Here is a 16,216-nt window from a genome sequence, read left to right as displayed (position 1 = left end):
AAAGAAAGCATGTGCCAAACAACGCAAGATAAAACCAAAAGTAAACTAAAAAAAAAAAAAAAAAAAAAAAAGATTGTGAGAATGTACCCCAGCAGTTGCCTTCCGTACACATTTTTAAAAATACAGGACTCACCCATTTATTTTTATGATTGACTTTAGCCCCATGAGTTGCCAAAAAGAGAGCAGCAGCTTCATTCCCTGTCCCGGAAGCTCTTTGTAACAAGCAGTTACCTAGGAAGAACGTGCAGATAACAGTTTATTATACATGATCGAGTTTATGTAAAACAGCAATATGCTTTGATTATGTTAAGACTTTCTAGTCCGTTATCAGTCATGATAGGTTAGAACTAGATCTAGGCAACAAATATTTTCTTAAAACTAAAACATTTTCATGCAGTTGTCTGTAATATATTTAAGAGTTTAACACATATTCCTTATTAGCGGCTCCAATTCTGGCAGACTCGCACACTATTGTCACACACTGGAGAGTTCAGTATTAGATGAAGATATAATATTGGTGTTTCTTCACTATTTACAACAATTCCATCATTAGACTTGACCGCATTATAAATCTTTTATAGACCTCCATGATATCTCCAGCCAAATAGTTCTTCTCCTTTGCACTGATGAGGGGCAAAAATGCTAGAAACAAGTCTGCAAATGGAGCTTTATGTTTGGCTTCCTATCCAAAGTCACTTTAATGCAGTGTTTCTCAACTCCAGTCCTCAAGACCCCCCAACAGATCATGTTTTCAGGTTTTCCTCAATCAGGTTTCTAGCATTTCCTTAATGTTGCACAGGTGGTGGAATTATTCCCTGTCTAATATTGAGGAAAACCTAAAAACATGATCTGTTGGTGGGTCTTGAGGACTGGAGTTGAGAAACACTGCTGTAATGGGTTCAAATTGATTTAAGAATGGCACCTTTTTTATTGCTTGATAAAGAGCCATTTTCAGATTTATGTTTCCAGGGGAGCATTGGATGGTTTCTCCTCAAGAAGAAACTTTACCCGATAGACACCCTATATCTGGAGCCATAGTCTTCCAGTATATGCTATGTGGAAGCTTGAAATCTAGATCACATGTCATGGAGCCCCTTATAATGCTTTCATACCAGTAACTGGTAAAAAGTGGTTGCAGTGCGTCACTTTTTTTTTCTTATTATTCAAAAATGTACCAAGTTGTCACACTTTTACCTAAAACTACTAAACTGCTTAACAAGTCAAGTTGACTTGGATTTAAAGCCCAACTATAGCTTGTTTCTTTCAATCCCTTTGTTAGGGATTATATACATTAGTGTACTGAATCTAGTTACACACTCACCAATCGGCATCTGTTTTCAACCTCACTCCGGTTACTCTTACACCACATAAAGGTTTTTGTAAGCTGCCGGATCGCTGCATGTTCTGGAAGTCACTTTCTCAATAAGCGTTATTAAAACTTTGTTCTTTTGTTCTGAATCCCCATAGACTTGCATTGAGAATTTGTTTTAAAAAAAGTGACCTCCACTTCTCACAGTAACCACTGGCAGGTCACGACTACAAACACGTGGGGTCGGAGCGGGGTTGATAATGAGTGAAGACTTCTGCTGGTGAGTATGAGGCTACATACAGTATACCAACGCTGTAGTGGTGCTTTAATATATGCATACCATACTTTTGATTTTGTTTTACTGAAACAGATTAAAAAGCGTTATACGGGCCATTAATTTTTATTAATCAGCAGCTATTGGACTTATTTAACAAATAAACGAGTAAAAATTGTTAACTTTCCTCACTCTCAGGCTACTCCTCAGCTCTGCAAGCCAACATATGGCTCCTAACACTTGAAGCATAAGGAACTCTGTGTGTGATGGTATTGGAGCTAAAAGGAGCCCGAGAACAGGACTTAAAGGCAACCCGTCAGCAGATTTGGGGCCTATAAGCTGTGGCCACCACCACCAGGCTCTTATATACAGCCTTCTAACATGCTGTATATAAGAGCACAGGCCACTGTGTAGAACGTAAAATTTACTTTATAATACTTACCTAAATGGTCGCTACGGTGGAGTTGGGTGATATGGGTGTCTGTTCTCCGGTGCCAGCGCCTCCTCTATCGGCCATCTTTGTCCTCCTCCTTCTGAAGCCAGTGTGCATGATGCATCCTACACACTCACCAATCCCGCGCAGGTGCACTACAATACTTTGATCTGTCCTGCTCAGGACCTCAATGAAGGCAAGAGTGGATGACATAGGGATCCTTAGTGTGTTGTGTGAGCTTGGGCACAGGACCTCTGACCTCTAATGTGATACCAGAGTCCCCTGATGATTCTAAAGAGATGAAACGCGTCGGGACGGGGCCCAGGAACATTATAGGGGCACCAAGAGAGGGTTAGATGTGGTCTGCCCTTGTTAGGGCGGAAGCTACTGGGGTAACAGGTGTTAGTTTCTTTAGGGATATTGTAGGGTCAGTCATGGTGCAAGAACCCGTTCAGAGGAAACCCTGTTATACCCCAAGCTGCAAGGAATGGGTGAGATCATTTACAACTCATTCTAAAATCTTGACACTAGTGGATTCCCCCTTGAGGACCACTATGCACTATATAGTTTGATTATATTGGAGTTATTTTTGATAATTTATTGCACTCATATTGGACCACTGTCCTTTTTTGAGTGACATTATCACACTCAATTTTTGTTATGTATTTTGTGTTTTTTTGTTAATTTTGTTATATGTTTATAGGCTCCCTGGATATTGTGCCTGAGGCTGAGCTTGTCCGCAATCCAAGGAGCTTTGGGTTACTTATTTACCTAATCTAGGCTTTTATCGATATTAGGATTAAAAGTTACATTTTAGCCTCTTAAATTTGCTTCTCTATATCATTTTAAAGAGAATTAACAGAGTTCTAGGAAAAGATGTTATAAAAAGTGCAATTTTGCATGGATTTTAGTAAAACAGGTATGTCAGCAAAATCTTTAATTATGTATTGTACCTGAAACAATGTATGTGCAGTAATCTCTTGTACAGTCTGCAGGATTTTAATATTCTACACAGCATCTGTACACACTTAGTATCTAGCACTATATGGCAGCATTAGTAGCTCCATTAAAGGGAACCTGTCATCAGATTTGGCAACTATAAGCTGTGGCCACCACCACTGAGCTCTTACAGCATTCCAGAATACTGTATGTAAGAGCCAATGCCACACTGTACAGTAGAACGTAAAAAATGGATTTTTGTGTACTCACCGTAAAATCGTTTTCTCTTAGCCATCATTGGGGGACACAGGACCATGGGTGTTATGCTGCTTATCCATAGGAGGACACTAAGTAGATGCAAATATGTTAGCTCCTCCCCTGCAGTATACACCTCCTAGCCCAGCCAGGCTACTTCAGTTTTAGTACACAAGCAGTAGGAGAACAAGTAACAAAAAAACGTGAGTGAATACTCATAACAAAAAAGTACTGAGACAGAAAAAAACTAAGGCCCAACAGGGCAAAAGGGAGGGGTGCTGTGTCCCCCAATGTTGGGTAAGAGAATGATTTTACGGTGAGTACACAAAAATCCGTTTTTCTCTGACGCTTCATTGGGGGACACAGGACCATGGGACGTCCTAAAGCAGTCCATGGGTGGGTAAACAATAAACAACGCAACCCAAGGACTAGGAACCAGTCCCAGATAGCCAGGAGCGCCTACTGAGATAGGTACTCCACTATCGTTTGCAGAATTTTCCTACCTAGGTTCGCCTCAGCCTGGGTATGGACTCGGTAATGCTTTGAAACAGTATGTAGGCAAGACCAGGTCGTAGTCTTACACCTCTGTTCTACTGAAGCCTGATGCCTAATGGCCCAAGAGGCGCCAACTGCTCACGTGGAATGAGTCCGCAGCCCACTAGGAATGGGCTTGAGTTGCAAGCGGTAGACCTCCTGGATCGCAGAGAGAATCCAGCGAGCCAGCGTTGCCTATGAAGCTGCCTCTCCTTTCTTAGGCCTTTCAAGAATGACGAACAAGGAGTCTATGTTCCTAAAGGGGCTGTCCTGGGTACGTAATATCAGAGAGCCCTCACAAGGTCTAGCGAATATAGAACCCTTTCCACCCCATGGACTGGGTGTGGAAAAAAGGAAGGCAGAACAATGTCCTCGTTCATATGAAACGGGGAAGTAACCTTCGGAAGAAAATCTGGAAGGGGGCGTAGAACCACCATGTCCTGATGAAAGATCAGAAAGGGTTCGCGGCAAGAGAGTGCTGCCAGTTCTGAAACGTGTCTGATGGACGTAATCGCCACTAAGAATGTTACCTTCCAGGAGAGAAGAGCAAGAGAAGATTCCTTAAGAGGTTCAAAAGGGGACCTCTGGATACCGTCCAAAACGAGATTGAGGTCCCATGGGTCCAGCGACCATTTATACAGGGAAACTAGATGGGAAACACCCTTGAGGAAAGTCTTGACTTGCGGATTGCAAGCTAGGCGGTATTGATAGAATATTGAGAGAGATGAAACCTGCCCCTTAAGGGAGCTGAGGGCCAACCCCTTTTGCAACTTGACTGCAAAAAAAAAAAAATCAAGAATTCTGGGGATCGCCAGAGGCATAGATTGGACATTAGATTCCCTGTAATGGGAAAGGAAGGTTTTGCACGTACGATGGTAAATACGGGATGAAGGCTGGCTTTCGGGCACTGTACATGGTGGAGATGACCACAGGAGAGAATCTAGCTCTTGTTAAAGTCCAGGTCTCAATGGCCAGGCCGTCAGCTTCAGGGCTCTGGAGATCTGATGGGAAATGGGCCCTGGGATCAGCAGGTCTGGGATGCTTACGAGGCACCATGAGCCATTGTACTAATTCAGCATACCAGGCGCACCTGGGCTAGTCCGGTGCTATTAGTATCACCAGGACTCCTTCTGCCTTGATCTTCCTGATTACTCGCGGCAGCAGGGGCAGAGGCGAAAAACATGTAAGGCAGACGGAAACAACTTCAGGAGACTAGAGCATCCGCGCCAATGGACTGTGGATTACGTGACCTGGCTAAGAACGCGGTTACCTTTGCGTTCAACCTTGAGGCCATTAGATTCACGTCTGGTGTACTCCAGTGAGTGCAGATGTGTGGGAACAATTCTGGGTGGAGAAATTACTCTCCGGCAGCCAGGCCTTGGCGACTTAGAAGGTACGCCGCCCAGTTCTCTACTCCCGGTATGTGTAACACTGAAAAACACGGACCCCCGTCGATTAGGCCCAGGCGAGGATCCTGAGGACCTCGAGATAAGCTGTCTTGCTGCTGGTACCTCCCTGCCGATTCACATAGGCCACAGCTGTTGCATTGTCCAATTGGACCTGAATCAAACGACCTGCTAGCAGAAGGGGGGAATGACCTGAGCACGAGAAGATCGCGCTGATTTTCAGGATGATTTCTGGGAAGGGAAGACTCCTGGGGTGTCCAACGTCCCGAAGCAGTGTGGAGCCAGTACACTGCTCCCCAGACTAAGAGGCAGGCGTCCGTGGTCAGGAGTAGCCAGTCCACTTGGGGGAGAAAAACTCCCTCTCGATATGGAAGAGGACTGAAGCCACCAGCATAGCGCATACCTGACTAAAGGTGTCAGGTGAAAAGTTCGTCCAAGGAAAAGGGGCTCTTGTCCCAGGCAGCTAGAAGCGCAAGCTGCAGTGGGCCGGTGGGTGTGGCTAAGCGAGCAGCACTGCCTCTATAGCCGCCGATATCCTACCTAGCACTCATACTGAATCGTATGGAGCGAGAGGAGTACGTGGAGGGCAGTGTACCGCTTGTTGTAGAGAGATCGCCTTGTCTTGAGGGGAAAATATCAAGCCCCGAAGAGTGTCCAGGGACATGCCCAGGGAGGTGACTGATTCTGACGGGACCGGGGATGATTTGACTGGAGTCAGAAGCCGCCCTAAGCGGGATAGGGTGCCCACAGAGATCTGCATGCTGGTTGAGCCCTTGATGAGGAGGTCATCCAAGCAAGGCAGAACAGCCACTCTCCTGGCGTGAAGGGCACTCATGGCAGCCGCCATGACCTTAGTTAAGACCCTTGGTGCTGTGGCAGAGCCGAGGGTAGGGCCACAAATGAAAAAAAGAAGTCCTGAACCGCGAAGCGGAGGAACGTTTGGTGAGCTGGAGCGATGGGTACGTGCAGGTACGCGTCCCTAATAGCTAGGGAGGCAAGGAATTCTCCTTCGACCATAAAGGTAATAATGGACCCTAGGAAGTCCATTCTGAATCTCCTTACATGCACATGTTTGCTCAGGTGTTAGAGGTCCAGGATGGGACGAACTGACCCGTCCTTTTTTGGGGACCACGAGAGGTTGGAATAGAAGGCCTTGAACCTCTTGCCGTCCAGAACAGTTATCATCACCCCCGCAGTTTGGAGGGAGTGGATTGCTGAGAAGGCTTCGTGGTGTTTTGGAGCCTTTGGGGGGGTTTGAGAGAAAAGACTGACCAGGGGATCGGGTCCAGAATTCAATGTGGTAACCGGAAGACACAAGGTAGCACACACCCATTTGTGGTCTGAGGCGGCGGCCCAGATGGAGGTCGACAAGACTCCTCGGTCTTTGTCTAGACTGCCAGGACGAGGTGGACTCGGGGAGGGCTGAGAAGGTCGGGCCCTGCGTGTCTAGTAAAAAACATCCTGGGCTAGAGTTGGGGGAGAGAGGTACTCTTTTCCTCCCGTGGCATCAGACAAAAAAAAGAGCCTGTCCAGACGATCGGCAAACCATCGGTCTGGAAAATGAGTACTGTGAGAGGCTTCTTAGAGACAGAGTCCGCTCTCCATTATTGGAACCAGAGGGCCTTACGGATGGCTATGGTATTTGAGGCGGCAATAACTGCACAGGTAGCAGCGCCGAGGGAGGCCTGCATGAGGTACTCTGCCGCCGCAGCAATGTGAACTGTTACATCTGTGAGGGTCTGAGGGAAACTGGCAGTCCCGGTGCCTATGCGACCCACACGGAAGGGAACTGGGACCCGCGGCCTCGAGGCAGAGCGATCGAGCTGCTCCACTTGTCTGTCTGTCGGGTCCTTGAAGGAGGATTCATCAAGTAAAAAATACAGGAGGGTACTTCAGGCAGGTGAAAGCCGGGTGAGGGTCCACCGAGGCCGGATCGGCCCAGCCCTTAGAGACAGCTAAGCCAAAGGGGTACCGGGACTCCATGAGTTTACGGATACCGAAGCGGCGTCAAAAAAACTTTTTTTTTTTTTTTTTAAGTTTCTTCACCCTTTTAACCCCTTCACGACCATGGACGGATATATCCGTCATGGATCGTGTCCCGGTAAGCCCCGCCCCCTGCCGCTGGCAGGCGGCGTGGATCGGCACACATATCAGCTGTTTTCAACAGCTGACATGTGTGCCTACATGTTCCGAGTGGAATCGCATTCCACCCGGAACATTAACCCCTTAGATCTCGCTGCCAAAGTCTGGCAGCGAGATCTATATGCGCGCGGCCATCTTTTTTTCTTACCGCCGCCCCCTCCGGACGTCACGTGAGTGATCACGTGACGTTCGGTGGTTGCCATCGTAGCACAGGGTCATGTGATGACGCCTGGTGCTACGAAGTTTCACTTTCATTCTTCCTCGGCACGGAGCAGAGGAAGAAAGAAAGTGACTATTTCTGCTGTTTACAGCGGTATAGCTGTAATCAGCAGATAGCAATCAGCAATCGGATTGCTGATCGCTATAGCCCCCTAGGGGGTCTAGTAAAATAAAATAAAAAAAGTAAAAAAAAAGTTTTAAAAAATTAAAAAAAAAACAAAAAACCTAAAAGTTCAAATCACCCCCCTTTCCCCCCATTGAAAATTAAAGGGTTAAAAAATAAATAAATATACACATATTTGGTATCGCCGCGTTCAGAAATGCCCGATCTATCAAAATATAAAATCAATTAATCTGATTGGTAAACGGCGTAGTGGCAAAAAAATTCCAAACGCCAAAATTACGTTTTTTGGTCGCCGCAAGTTTTACGCAAAATGTAATAACAGGCGATCAAAACGTAGCATCTGCGCAAAAATGCTACCATTAGAAACATCAGCTCGAGACGCAAAAAATAAGCCATCACTGAGCCATAGATCCCAAAAAATAAGAACGCTACGTGTTTCGGAAAATGGCGCAAAACGTGCGCCACTTTTATTGGACAAACTTGTGAATTTTTTTTAACCCCTTAGTTACAAGTAAACCTATACATGTTTGGTGTCTACAAACTCGCACCGACCTCAGGTATCATACCCACACATCAGTTTTACCATATAGTGAACACCGTGAATAAAACATCCCAAAAACTATTGTGCCATCACACTTTTTTTGCAATTTTTCCACACTTGGAATTTTTTTGCTGTTTTCCAGTACACCATATGGTAAAACTTATGGTTTCATTTAAAAGTACAACTTGTCCCGCAAAAAACAAGCCCTCATATGGCAAGATTGATGGAAAAATAAAAAAGTTACGGCTCTTGGAAGAAGGGGAGCAAAAAACAAAAACGCAAAAACGGAAAGTGCCCCGGGGCTGAAGGGGTTAAAGAAGACCGCAGGGTCAGTAGTAGTGGATGGGAGATCTTCCACATGCAGAGTTTTGGTTGATTGCTGCAATAAGGGAGTCCATCGCAGCTTGATCGCTCGGGGAGGTTGAAACCAAGGAATCATCCCGGTACTAACATCATTCCCCTTCCTCCGGCTCCTCAGAGACCGCGGAACATGTGGGAGAACCCCATCTGTGTACCCCAGAGGGAGAACCATGGGGGACATGCCCTTTTTCTGATCTGCAACCGGTAAAGCAGAGGGCTGATTCTTATCAGAAGGACCCTCTATAGAGGTGTCATCAGGCTGCGTTCTGTCCAGGGGCCCCGAGGGGTGTGAGGACGATGTTGCATAGCCAGCACCAGGTTCTGGGAACTCTGCCCATTCCGGGGGACTGGGAGCCGTAGACTCTGGGCTGGCAGCGGTTGCTGCGGTGGTGGCGGGGGGGGGTAAGCTACAGGGGCACTGGACTCACAGAAGGAAGAGGTGCTATCATCCCCTAGTAGCTCAGCGTGGCAGGATACATTAAAAAAGTCTTATAGTTGTTGCTGTAGTTGTGCAGGGCATAAAACATGTAACTGCAGCCCCTGGCTGATGAGCCACAAACTCTGATTGTAATGAGGGAGCAATGCTCTGCACAGCTAATGTGGAAGTGAGGCTATAACTCACCCAGAACCCTGATGGCCCTTCCCCCCTCCTCCTGCGTCCCAGTTCTGGGAAGGAGGAAGCCAGCTCTGAGAGACGCCCACAGGCTCTGATCACAACAAGAGGGAGCAATGCTCTACAGATCCTGTGTAAGGAGGGTTCGCGCGCTTTCTTATCGAGTCTTGGAGGGGACGGGGCTTAGCTCTGACAAGAAGGCATGAGAAAATATAATAAAACAAAAAAAAAAAAAATGGTGGGAAGGGACTCTCCTTCCCCCCTCCAGCCCTGCACAATAATGGTGGACAGAAAAAACTCTATAAGTGTACCGCAGCTACGGCTGCACTGAGCCCAGGGAGCTCTCCCCTCCCCCCGCCACAGGTGGAATGCTATGCAGGAGTCTGCAATCACAGCTCATGTGCATCCAGTCAGTGTGACCTTTGCTCCAATTCAGTGTGGAGAGTCTGACGCCTGCTGGCAGAACTTGTATCAACTCAGAGCCTGCTAGAGGGACTGAGGAAGCTTTCATCTCCTCTGGGCTCTGGAAAAAAATCAGAAGGATCTCACCTCAACTCCTGTGGAGATGGCAGTCTGATGCCTGCTGCCTGGTAACACTGGTGCGGAATGTGTATCAACTCAGAGCCTGCAAGAGGGACTGAGGAAGTTTTCCATCTGCTCTGGAAAATCATAATGATCTCACCTCAGCTCCTGTGGAGATGGCAGTCTGCTGTGCCTGGTCACACTTGGTGCAGAACGTGTATCAACTCAGAGCCTGCAAGAGGGGCTGAGGACGTTTTCATCTGCTCTGGGCTCTGGAAAATCAGTGCCATGAGACCTGTCATCCAGTGAGTAACAGCCCAGGATCCAGCGTCGCAGGATGGGGTACGGGGAGGCAATATCCACGTTCCCACCTGTTGATGGTTTTGGAAAATCGGTCCCCGAAGGAAACTGTCGCCCTCTAAAAACAAAAAATTCTTGCTGCAGTAGTCTGCAGAGATGTGCCTCCTATAGACACGAAGCTAAAACTGAAGTAGCCTGGCTGGGCCAGGAGGTGTATACTGCAGGGGAGGAGCTAACATCTTTGCATCTACTTAGTGTCCTCCTATGGATAAGCAGCATAACACCCATGGCCCTGTGCTCCCCAATGAGGCGTCAGAGAAAAACACTTTTACAATACTCACCTGCGGGGTGCTCTGGTCCGATGGGTGTCACTGCTCTCCGATCCGGCGTCTCCTCTCTGCTACGATCTCCATTTTCCTTCTACCCAGCCCAGTGTGGATGATGCTTCTATGTCATCCATACAGGTCGACTTTGATGTCCTGTGCAGGCACACTTTTTTATCTGCCCTGCTGAAGGCAGATCAAAAGTAGTGTAAAGTGCAGGCATGAGGAAAGTTTAAAGACCGCCCACTCATGCACACTTTGATCTGCTCTGTGCAGGGCAGATTAAAGTGCAGCTGCACAGTACCGCAATGCTGGCTATTGTGCATGACGTAGGACGCGTCATGCACACAGGCTTCAGAAGGAGGAGGACAGCGACCGCCACAGAGAGAAGGCGCTGCATTGGAGAGAGGAGGCACCAGACCGGAGAGCAGCAACACTCATCGGACCACACCGCACCTTAGGTGAGTATTATACAAGTTTTGTTAGGTTCTACATTATGGCCTGAGCTCTTATATACAGCATTCTGTGGTGGCCGCAGCTTATGGTCGCCAAATCTTTTGACAGGTTCCCTTTAAAAGGTAACGCCTCAAGGGTAAGAGGGAAAAAAACTCCTAGGGAAGTCCAGCTATTTTTCCACCCTCTGATTCCCCCAGGGTTTCAATCCTGGAACCACCCGTCGAGTAAGTACACTTATAAGACAGACTTTTAACACACAGCAAAATACCTGAAAATCAACCTTTTAAAAAATTCATGTTAAAAAACTGCCTGTGATACTCCTTGATGAAGGAAAGTCTGAGTAGTAATGTTGAATAAATCTCTAGCTAATCCCCACAGAAAATAATGTGAACCCTTGGAGCGTGAAGTTTCATTATTGAAAACATAGCTCTGTAGTGAATACAAACCTCTTGTTTTTACCTGTTACTGTGTCGGGGGCATCGGTATTGCTGCCTCGTTTTATCAGTCTGGCCGCAAAGCTATTCTCATCAAATGAAGTGCCATTTACAACAGGGACGTCCTCAAAAGGGTTCACAGATTGATCAGAGGACACTGTGATGTACTGGACAGCTAGCCACAAAGCTGTGCTTCCTTCATGATCCTTAAGTTCTAAATCTAATCTAACAAAAAAAAAACGTATTGTCAAAGCCTAGTGACCAATCCGTATCCTAAGAGGACATGTTAAATGCAAGGCAGAACATACAAGTACAATGAGCTGCATCATCCATTTAAAAACTACTATTCATATCACATCTCATACAGCTCTTTGGCAATGTAGTAAAAACTACCAGGCAATTATACACTCCTATGGACTACAGATCTCATATATAAAATACTAGTTGCACTACCCGGCTTCGCCCGGGTTAATAACTGTTAAAAAAAATTTATTCTGCACACAAAAACCACAAAACAAATAGAAATGTAATTATTAAAAGGTCTGTCTCTTTCCCCGTCTGCCTGTCTCTGTCTCTTTCCCAATCTGTCTCCCCGTCTCTTTGTCTCTTTCCCAGTCTCCCCGTCTCTTTGTCTCTTTCCCTGTCTGTCTCTTTCCCTGTCTGCCTGTCTCTGTCTCTTTCCCTATCTGGCTGTCTCTGTCTCTTTCCCCGACTGTCTCTTTCCCCATCTGTCTCTTTCCCAGTCTGCCTGTCTCTGTCTCTTTCCCAGTCTGCCTGTCTCTGTCTCTTTCCCAGTCTGCCTGTCTCTGTCTCTTTCCCAGTCTGCCTGTCTCTGTCTCTTTCCCAGTCTGTCTCCCCGTCTCTGTCTCTTTCCCAGTCTGTCTCCCCGTCTCTGTCTCTTTCCCAGTCTCCCCGTCTCTGTCTCTTTCCCTGTCTGTCTCTTTCCCTGTCTGCCTGTCTCTGTCCCAGTCTGTCTCCCTGTCTCTTTATCTGTCTCTTTCCCAGTCTCCCCGTCTCTTTGTCTGTCTCTTTCCCTGTCTGTCTCTATCAAGGTCTGGGTCTTTCCCCATCTATCTTTGTCTGTCTCTCTGGCTGTCTCCTCATTTCCTGTCTCTGCATGCGTGTCTGCCTCTTTCCAGGTCTGCCTCTTTCCAGGTCTGCCTCTTTCCAGGTCTGCCTCTTTCCAGGTCTGCCTCTTTCCAGGTCTGCCTCTTTCCAGGTCTGCCTCTTTCCAGGTCTGCCTCTTTCCAGGTCTGCCTCTTTCCAGGTCTGCCTCTTTCCAGGTCTGCCTCTTTCCAGGTCTGCCTCTTTCCAGGTCTGCCTCTTTCCAGGTCTGCCTCTTTCCAGGTCTGCCTCTTTCCAGGTCTGCCTCTTTCCAGGTCTGCCTCTTTCCAGGTCTGCCTCTTTCCAGGTCTGCCTCTTTCCAGGTCTGCCTCTTTCCAGGTCTGCCTCTTACCGTCTCCCCACCGACATCTTATTACCTCACATATAAGCTTTTTATACTATGAATGTCTTTTGTTCCTATAGCAACCACTCACAGTTCCTACTAATAACCTGTAGTTCCAGGCTCCATTTACTTTAATAAAGGCATGTTTTTTGGAGAGTAACTGTAAAGCGCGGGGTTAAATCTTCCTGTCAAAACAGTCTACGACATTCCCTGGGTCACATGAGGTGTCTGTGCAAAATTTTGTGATTGTAAATGTGACGGTGCAGATACACTTTTCGTTTCACTTTTTCCCCCATTATGTAGATAGGGGCAAAATTGATTGGTAAGTTGGAACGCGCGGGGTTAAAATTTCGCCTCACAACATAGCCTATGACACTCTCTGGGTCCAGACGTGTGGGTGTGCAAAATTTTGTGGCTGTAGCTGCGACGGTGCAGATGCCATACATACACACACATACACACATTCAGGTTTATATATTAGATGTCTGCAGCCAGAGACAGATTTTAGGTGAATTCATAACATGGAAAGATAATAGTTTGTATCCGGTCACTAAAATACACTAGTCGTCTGATGGACTATAATGAATAGAACCGGAAATCAGTCTGTAAAAAACATCTAAATAACTGGTCATTCTCACTTACTGTTTGCATTGAAGTAGTTGGTTAAAGACATACTCATTTCTAGAAAGAATCGCTGTATGTAGAGGAGTCCTAAAAATAAGAATACAGAGAAATATCTATTTAGTAGCGGTTCCTCAGAGGAGGTGAAAATATTCAACATCTACTATTAATGGTAATATAACTACATTACAATGTAAAGTTTTAATCATTTAGCTTTTTATTTGGACTTTGCTTAACTATGAAAAATACTGAATGTTCCTTTTCAGTCATTTCATTCAGTAAGGCCAAAAAGGAAATCCTAACCAGTAAGTAGTTGCCCTTTCTTTTAATTTATTTTTAACCAAAATTACTTTATTGAGCTATTCACATAACAATGAAACATTCACCAGATCTAATGAACTTAGGAGAATTTACAGAAAAAAAAGAGCAAATAAGAATCTTAGCAGAATACATAGAGGAGTATTTGTTACAATCTTGGCTACTGTAAAAAACAAAGCCATTTACTCCAGCCCATTTATTCCCACGCCAACGTCTCCCCACCCATTTGGAATACACATAAAAAGCAAACAAACACATATACAATTATAAACCAATGTTACAATACTTAAATATATCGGGTCTTTCCCCAAAACTATAAAAGGATTATCCTAGAATTAACAAATTTAAAATCACATCCCTAGCAAGATCTTTGGATACCACAGTAGGGCATCTGATCCAGTCTCTCCACTGCTTCCCAAACTTGGCTTTAACTCCCTTTTTAATGTAAACCTTTTTCCCCCATTATGATAATTTTGTTTAGGCACTGAACTACTTCCTCTATTATAGGTGGACAACTGAACATTAGAGATGAGCGGAGGTATTGAAGTTCGGTTCAGCAGGTGCAGCCGAACGTTAGATAAAGTTTGGTTCGGGACTCGGACTAGACCTGAACCCCAATAGAAGTCACTAATTGGAACAGTTCTGGTCTCCGCCCACACGCAGCCAGCAACTGATCACTTCCGATGGCAGAGTTTCTCTCCCTTTTTTGGTAAACACTACATCCGATCACACTGTTGTTATTCCCCCAGTGAGAGCCAAACACTGCAAGTGACTCGCACTGGGCTGAGCACAGCAAAGCTCGCACAAGTGGTTTGCATACGTGAAGCACCCAAACTTCAAACCCAATATCCGTTTCTTGGGAAAAGTCTGTGTTCGGTGCGAAAACCGAACCTTGGGGTCGTTCATCTCTACTCAACAGCCAATGTTTAGCAATAGCCTTTCTAAAGAATTTTGCCAATGGTCAGTTGTATTAAGTGGGAGCGAAGAAGCTCCACAGTCTCCCACATACCCTAATATGCAAGATATGACATTCATAACTAGGTGAATGTTAAATACCTCGCTGACCAGCCTATCTACACTGTCCCATAATCCCTTGAGCCTGGGACATGCCCAGAACATATGGACCAGATCTGCTCCCTCTTCACTACATTTTGTACATGTGTTGTGCCTCCTGAAGTTCACTTTTACTCTTTGGAGTTCTCTAAGGTCTATGAATGAGAAATAGCTGTGATGTCTTTTATGCTGCATTTATTGACACCTTTTCAGGAGACTCCAGGATATCCTACCACTCTTCTGAGGATATGTGCCCCACCTCTTTATTAGTTCTGCCAAGGACAGATAAAGGTAATTTACCACATGCTCCAATGTGGTTTCATGATTTAACCATCAAAGGGTTCAGATTTAAAGGTACGTAGTCATTAACCTCCTTAGTAACAAATACCTAAGTACTTGAATTTTTGGACCACCAGGATTAATAAAGATTCACTTAATCAAAAATGGACATTGATATACAGGGGAAGCAAAGCTGAGCTACCAATTAAATATTTAGGCCCGAGAACAACCAAAATCTAGAGATGGAATCCATTATCATGAGGAGACATGCATTCAAGTTATCAACAAATAATAAATTATTTGCATATAATGCAATTTGCTCCTCTTTCCTTGCATATTTAAAGCCCTTAATCTACAGGTGTTGTGTAATATAGCGACCTTGATAGTAACCCCTCACATGCACAATTAGTCATATCCATATAATGTGAGAAAACTTTCTCCTGAAATATTTTAAAGATCTCTACCAGAAGGCCCTCAGACCCAGGGGCTTTATCACTTGGCATTCCCCCTACCACTGAGAAAAATTGGTGGCTCCAAAAGATCTCACCAAAAAAAGAGCCAAGACAGATTATGTATGTGCGCACACAGAATGTGGTGAGCCTTTGAGGTATGACACATTTTCTCGATTTTTGCAGGATGTGTGTTGACCTGAATTCAAGGGGTTAAATGGTGAGCCTGTCATGTGTTATGCACTCATAGTGCTAACTGACCCGCCTGACCTGGTGTTGTGCATCATTTATAGGCCACAATTCAGACACTGTGCATCTCACGTATCCGTGTGAGATGCACTTATATAAAGTGCTGATGGGCCCGCCTGACCTAGGTTTTTGGCGTCATTTATAGGTTACAGTTCAGACACTGTGCATTTCACCTATTATATGATAGGCTCCCAGTGCAAGCCTTATGAGTGTGCATGTTTTATGCTAAGCAGCCGCCCCTACCCTCTAGTGTGGAGGCTGAGTGGCTGTATCATCAGCATCATGCACCTGGGCTGCAGCCATCTTTATGAGGAAGCCTCACCACATTCTGTGTGTGCACATACATCATCTGTCTTGGCTCTTTTTTGGTGAGTTTTTTTGATAGTTCTATGTGGTTTTTCTGGCTCCAAAAGATCTCTATAGCCTTCCCCCAGAGTTGGAAGTTTGATTCCATTTAGATAACCGCTAGTTCCTCCCATCAATACTTTACCCCAGATGAATAGAGCTTAGCATAGAAAATATGTATGTTGGATTTAGGCTGGCATCGCGTCTTCCCACATCCCCTCCTTTTTGAGAGTGTTAGGACACCACTACAGCCCAGAGAACAGCTCCCCGG

At 45.6% G+C, this 16,216-nt stretch overlaps 1 protein-coding gene across 1 annotated transcript in view; it reads right to left on the bottom strand.

Annotated features, from left to right (window-relative positions):
* The window catches only part of ANKFY1 (ankyrin repeat and FYVE domain containing 1), a 137,048-nt gene that overhangs the window by 59,751 nt on the left and 61,081 nt on the right, over positions 1 to 16,216 (bottom strand). Inside the window, exons 9-11 of the mRNA XM_075336371.1 lie at positions 13,274 to 13,342; positions 11,210 to 11,409; positions 134 to 231 (exon numbers count right to left, since the gene is read on the bottom strand). Of these exons, the coding sequence (XP_075192486.1) occupies positions 134 to 231; positions 11,210 to 11,409; positions 13,274 to 13,342 (367 nt within the window). The remainder of the gene's footprint in view (positions 1 to 133; positions 232 to 11,209; positions 11,410 to 13,273; positions 13,343 to 16,216) is intronic.

The sequence above is a fragment of the Anomaloglossus baeobatrachus genome, chromosome 2 (assembly GCF_048569485.1).
Source record: "Anomaloglossus baeobatrachus isolate aAnoBae1 chromosome 2, aAnoBae1.hap1, whole genome shotgun sequence".
Taxonomy (NCBI): Eukaryota; Metazoa; Chordata; class Amphibia; order Anura; family Aromobatidae; genus Anomaloglossus; species Anomaloglossus baeobatrachus.
Note: the sequence above shows the minus strand (reverse complement) of the source record. Positions and strands in the feature narration are given on the sequence as shown.